Source organism: Chenopodium quinoa, unplaced genomic scaffold (assembly GCF_001683475.1).
Source record: "Chenopodium quinoa cultivar QQ74 unplaced genomic scaffold, ASM168347v1, whole genome shotgun sequence".
Taxonomy (NCBI): domain Eukaryota; kingdom Viridiplantae; phylum Streptophyta; class Magnoliopsida; order Caryophyllales; family Amaranthaceae; genus Chenopodium; species Chenopodium quinoa.
The window spans coordinates 4,070-10,779 of NW_018743558.1; the positions used below are offsets into that span (position 1 = coordinate 4,070).

Consider the following 6,710-nt stretch of genomic DNA (forward strand, 5'->3'; position numbering starts at 1 on the left):
GGGGAGGAAATCTAAATTTCCTCATAAACACTTGTCTCTTTTATTATTGTGTTTTTGCTATTTATTTTACATTGTATTTGAGGGTGAGTTTCCAAATCGTTGTATTGCACACATCCGTTATAACAGAGTAGAATATTTTGTTAATCTCTTTTATGGTGTACAATACTTCCTCTTTTCTTTTTTAACTAAATCTTAGATTTTTTCACATTTATCATTGCACACTTTAAAATATTTATTTCTTTAATTATATTTTTGCTAACTCCCTTCGATCTCCCATTCCTCGCAAACGCTAACTGCAAAGATGTGAGGTACCATCTATTTTGTATAAAGGTTTCCAGCAGGAAGGGCATGCAAAGGTCTAACACCAGAATAATGCATGATAAATGGGTTGTACGTGAACTTAATATTGCTAGAAATCGCTTATTCTTGCATTAAGTTAATTAATATTGCTTAAAATAAAATAAAAATAAAAATAAAATCAATTAAAAAACTCATTTGACTTAAATTTATTTTTTGTTTGAATTAGGCCCTTTTTAGTTCACCTTAAAAAAATAATATTCAGTAAAAATAATTTCATTTCAATAAAAATAATTCCAGTTCAGCAAAAATAAGTTCAGTTTAGTAAAATTAATTTCAATTCAGTAAAAATAATTTCATTTCAGCAAAATATAGTAACTCTAAAGAAGAAATTTAATAGAGAATCAGTAAAAAATAATTTCAGTTCAATAAAAATAATTTAAGTTCGGTAAAAATAATTTAAGTTCAGCAAAAATAATTTCAGTTCAGTAAAAATTAATTTCAGTTCAGAAAAAATAAGATGAAGTGAATAGGCTTTAGTAAGTATAAGATGAGATGAACAAAGCTAGAGAGTATAAAGTAAAGGGAGGAAATTTTATTGATCACAAGATTTTAAATAACTTGATCTATATCTCATGGTACATATATAATACATATAACAAGAAATGACGAACCAATTTGGGAAGTTCGCAGTGGATAATTTAAAATTGACATGATCTCAAGTTATGCACTTGTTTATTATTACAATCTTTTAGAAATTAATTATGGTAAATTTAAATTTGAAATAATTTGAGAAAGAAATTTTGTCAGGTTGTGCCGAAGATTCTCTTCATTCGCGTTACTTCTTCATGACTCAAGAGTGTGATTTGTTGGGCTACATCAGCAGGTAAATTTCCAGCGAATAAGGAGGTAGGAGTGAGCTGTAGTGCTGGGTTTGCTCCATTCAAACTAACAAATGCAGTAGCCGGAGTTTTACCAATGTTGATTTGGAAGTGAAGCATGGCTTGTGGAAATACCATCACATCACCAACCTCTAATCTTTTATAATATGCAGTGTTGTTTGTGTCGATAAATCCTGCAATAATGGAACCTTTCACCAAAAGAAGAACTTCCGACGTACGATGGGAGTGTACTGGGATTACTCCTCCTACAGCAAAGTCTAACCTAGCCATAGATATGCCTAAACCATTAAATGCTGGGAACACATCAGAAAAAGCCAATGTCACATTGTTCCCGAAAACATTATTTGGAGTTTTTTCTCCACGAAAGCCCGTGTAAACAAAATCATCAGTTGTGACTTTAGCAGAATCTTTACAAGCATATCCTTCTGATCCTCTAGGAAGACTAGGATCTCCGACACAAAAGTCGAGCTCTATGGCATGTGAAAGAGATGATAGTAGACAAAAAAGGAAGACAAATGCAAGATTTCTCATTTTGAAAGCTAAAGATAGATGGTGTGGGATACTTTGATAAAAGGGTATAAAAGCTCAGCTTTAATAATGTGTATTTGGTTTCTTGTACTTTCTTAGCGGCAATAGGTACCCTTTATATAGGAAAATTATATGGTCTGGATAGCTTGACTTTTTCTTAGGTCAAGTTTAATACGTAGTATTCATATCATGATTGTATTATTTGGATGAAAGTCAAAATTGTACTTCGTATACAAAGGAAGACCTTACATGTAGCTTGTTATTAACATATCGAATATATCGAAAATAATACAATAACTGTGTCTTTATCAATGTATGGGTTATTATTCTAATGCGGAGTACATATGGTAAAATTATCCTATTTCGGTAATGCATCAAACAATCAAATTGTAAAATCTACCAGTACTAAATACAACTAGGAATGACTAATGAGTACCAGGTTCAAGTTTTAGGGGTTTGCTGAAATCAAGGAAGTGCAAATGCCGGATTTTCGTATGTGAATTTCTAGATAATTCCCGAGCAAATGTTTGGATTTTTAAGTTATTTAAAATAAATTTAAAAATATAATCACTACCTCCGATTTTTATTAGTTGTAATTTTGGGGTATTATTTGTAAGATATAAAATATTCCAAAGTTACCAATAATAAAAATCAGAGGTAGTATTAAAAAAAATTGGAAGTATAAATTATAAAAAAATAAAAAAATAAATATAAAAAGAAAAAAGAACATCTAACTCTTTTTAACTTTGGCATGAACAGAAAAATGATAGACCAATGATAATTATTAAGCTCTTTTTTTTAGAGGTAATTTTTTTTTATATAAAGAAAAAATAAACAACTAAAAGAAATAATTAAGGAAAACCAACTTATGGGGCGTTTGGTATGGTAATTTTAGAGGTAAGAAACGGATTCAATTAAGTATTTCCATTTCTAGTTGTTTGGTATGGGTTACAAGTAACAAATACCGTTTTCGGAGGGAACAAAATCCCCCAATTTATTACCCTTGACAAAGTAGTGGAAACAAAATATGTTTCCTTACTCAATCAAAATCTTCTCAAATTGTTTCCATTCCATTAGGATACCAAACATATAGTAAATGTAACGTTTATCATTACCCTCTCCCCTACTTATTTGAATTCTTTCCATTTCCTTTACAATGTTTATAAAATACCTTTTCTGAAATTTAGGGAGTACATAAAAAAAAAAAAAAATTAATAATAATAATAATAATAATAATAATAAAATTAAAAAGGAGGGGAAATGAAGGGATTTAGGTGAATATTTTAAATTTAAAAAATTTTAATACTATAACCTTTGTGCATGCTTTAGTATTAGTTATAGATATGCATAATGTGGCATTTCCGTAAATATTTTAAAGCTAAAATTACTACCATTGAGTTGTGAATTGTTTGTATAATTGTGGATCAGAATGGTACCATAATGATTATATCGGTACTAATGATGGCTTTAATGGTATACTTTTAAAGCTCATATATGTAATAATAAGTTGGGAAATTACACCATTAATAATGTAATAGTATTACGAAATGGTACACTAAATTTTGAAAAGTAAAGTGATGTAATGTGGTCCATCACTTTCTATTGTTGTTCAAAAGTACTTTTTTTTTTTTTTTTTTTTTTTTTTTTTTTTTTTTTTTTTTTTTTTTTACAATCATTGCAACAATAATAGAGGTGTCAAAACTGAACCGACGTGAAAAAATCATCCATTTTGAACTGTAACCGATCCGATTTGATTTGAAAAATTTAAGACCCAAACCCGATTGGTAACCAAACTAAACTCAACCCGAATCCAAATTTGACTTGATTTGAACTTAATCCAGTACCGATTTGACCCCACTTGAAGTCAACCCGAAACTGATTTTGACTCGACTTGAACTCAAACTGAACCAACTTGACCCGACTTAAACTCAATCCGAACCAAAATTAACCCTACAACTACCCGATTCAATCCGATCTATTTTTTATCCGAACTAATATTAACCCAACCTGATTTTAACCCACCCTGATTTTAACTTGACATGATTTCATAGTAAGCATAATTTTAAACCCAACCTATTATTTACCTTTTTTTTTTACTTACATATATATATTAATAACAAGATGTGGAAAAATGAAACATGAATGACTTAATATTGATCCAATAACAAGAAAATAAAATAATAATAATAATAATAATAATAATAAAAAATCAAAAAAAAAAAAAAAAGAAAAAAACTCAATAAATACTCTAATTTCAAAAATGTACTTATTTGGTATTAAATTTGGCCAACCCAACCAAAATTCAACCAAACACAAAAAGTATCTAAATAAGAATTGACCGAATACTACTGAATCAACCTTAGTAATCAAACTGAACTTAACAGAACCGAAATCAACCAAACTGGAACCAACCCGATCCTAAGTCATCCGACTTGAAATTAACCCGGCCAAACCCGTTTTGAACCCATTAATGCGATCTGAAGTTGGCCCGACCCATACCCGATCTGGACCCGACAAATCTTGACCAAAATTTGACCCGACCCTAAAGTGACATGATATGACCCGAATCGCGTCAAAAGGATAATTGTGAACCGAATATACCCGACCTAAACAAACCCGACCCGTCATGGATCAACCCAAACTCTATCCGGTTATTCGAATTGACACCTCTACAACAGATACATAACAATTATCCTTTTGGAACTCCTCCGCTGAATTCGCATTTGCAATTCAATTTTTATTTCTCGGCGGGACTCATCTCAATTACAAAGTTAAAAGTACTTAGGGGTCGTTTGGTTCGCGGTAATAATCAAAGGGAATGGGATTCCATGGGAATCATTCCCTTTGTTGTTGTTTTTTTTTTTTGCATTTCTATCATTCCCTTTCCCTTACGATTACCCAAAAAGCTTCTACTCCCATTCCCCACCCCCCAGCCTTTCCCATTCTCTTTCCCCAACCACCACCGTACCTAGGGGTGAGCACGGATCGGATATCCGATCCGAAATCCAATTTCGAATCGTATATCTGATATCTGATATCGGATATCCACTTTCGAAAATTAGGATATCCGATATCCGATCCGAAAGTTTCGGATATCCGATATCCAGATATCCGAAAATTTCGGATCGGATAGCTCGGATATCCAATATCCGACTCATTTAAAAATATTATATTATATTAATTATAATTAAATGGTATGTTTTATTTATAAGGTGAAGTAAATTAATTCTGCATCAATTCTATAAATAAAAAATTCACTACAAGTGTTCTAAACCAAAAAAAATAAAATTCTTTACAACTACTTGAAGCCTTCAACAGATTGTAACCTTCAAAGTCTTGAACAACCAGAAAAATGAGAAAAAAAACAAATGAAAAATTTAAAAAATATAACAAATAGTTTTCACAAATTACAAAACAATAAAGTATTTGAAAGAGTCTGAGAAACAGCAAGCCAAAGAAGTCCATAACCCAAAAAACAACCCAAAGCACCAAAAGAAAGAACAACCCAAGGTGGAAACTTGTTACAAGCAATTTCTGGCATTTTTTTCCCACTAGTTTTCTTTTTTGGGTTTGTTAAATTTTGACAAAGATCGGATTTTTTTTTGTTACTTTTTGAGCACATCCTAAAATGAGGCTGAAGATACTTGATTTCAATATATAGTCACAATTATTTGTTTAAAGAAGGTGAAAGAGAAGATAGAGAGGAGATTTGAGAGGAGTCCTTGCTGAGATGAGTGAGATCTAAGAGGATGATGAAAGAGAAGAGAGAGAGTGGCGCTGTGGCGGTGAGGATGAAAATTACAGTAAGAGATTTGAGAGGAAAGAGAGAAGGGCGGTGAAGGGTTTTGATTTAGGGTTTGTTGGTTTGGGCATTTGGGCCATTGGAGGTATTTGGGCCTTCGGGGTATTTAAGGTTTGCTGATTTGGGTATTTTTTCGGATATCGGATCGGATATCCGATATCCGACTTTTTTTCGGATATCGGATATCCGAAATCCAAAATTTGGATATCCGATCTGCTATACGAAATTTTTGGATCCGATATCCGATCCGAAATCATTTTCGAATCGGATATCCATAATTTTTGGATCGGATGCGGATCATCGGATTTTCGGATTTTCAGATAGTTTTTCTTAGCCCTAACCGTACCCACATCAACCACCCTCACCCAGGCCATTTCTCGCTGGAACTTCGCTGCCCCTCACCGGAATCTCGCCGCCATCCCCTGACCCTCGCCACCTCTCACCGGAACCTCGCCACCCCTTCTCTCACCGGAAAATCATTCCTTCACCCATGCATAACCCTCCCCTCCACTTAGATCCGTCGCCGCCTCTCCCCTATCCCTCGCCGCACCACGACCAGCCTTGTCATCACTCGCCGCCTCTCCTCGCACCCCTCGCCGCACCTCCCCTCCCTTCGTCGGCCATCCTCACTCTTGAAACCCACCATCGAAAAACCTAACAAACCTAAAAAAAACCCATCCCCCTCACCGTAAAACTCATCGGCCGGCCCTCCCCCACCATCGAAACCCTAGGAATTAGGGTTTCGAGGGTGGGGGAGGGCCAGCCGATGAGTTTTACGATGAGGGGGGTGGGTTTTAGGGTTTTTCTGGGCTAAGGGCGGTTTTTTGGGGGAGGGATGAGCTGTGCAGGGGTGGGGGAGGGGTGGCGTAGGGCGGCGAATGGTGGGGGAGGTGCGGTGAGTGGGTTGGTGGATGGATGGTGACTGGAAAAGGTGGAATTAGGTGGTGGTGCGGTGGTGGGATTTGTTTCCCTTTGTTATTAAACAAACAACATAGAAAATTTCAACGGTTTCATTCCATTCTCCTCCATACCCTTTATCCATTCCATTCTGATTCCACTTTGCAAACCAAACGGCCCCTTAGTACGTTCTTTTGCTTTTTTTTTTTTAAAAAAAAAAATCCCCGATATACTACGCTTTCTTATCCTATTTGTTTTATATATGGATCCCCCTAATTAAAACA

The 6,710-nt window shown here is 34.4% G+C and overlaps 1 protein-coding gene across 1 annotated transcript; it reads right to left on the reverse strand.

Annotated features, from left to right (window-relative positions):
* Nucleotides 1-887: 887 nt before the first annotated feature.
* On the reverse strand, nt 888-1,803 carry LOC110681625 (auxin-binding protein ABP19a-like). The gene has a single exon (XM_021857778.1). It carries the CDS (start codon nt 1,728-1,730, stop codon nt 1,104-1,106), a length of 627 nt encoding a protein of 208 aa, XP_021713470.1. The 5' UTR covers nt 1,731-1,803; the 3' UTR covers nt 888-1,103.
* Nucleotides 1,804-6,710: the final 4,907 nt, after the last annotated feature.

What these genes read in the sequence shown, in the direction of transcription:
- LOC110681625 (XM_021857778.1), bottom strand. Translation starts at nt 1,730, where the DNA reads ATGAGAAATCTTGCATTTGTCTTCCTTTTTTGTCTACTATCATCTCTT.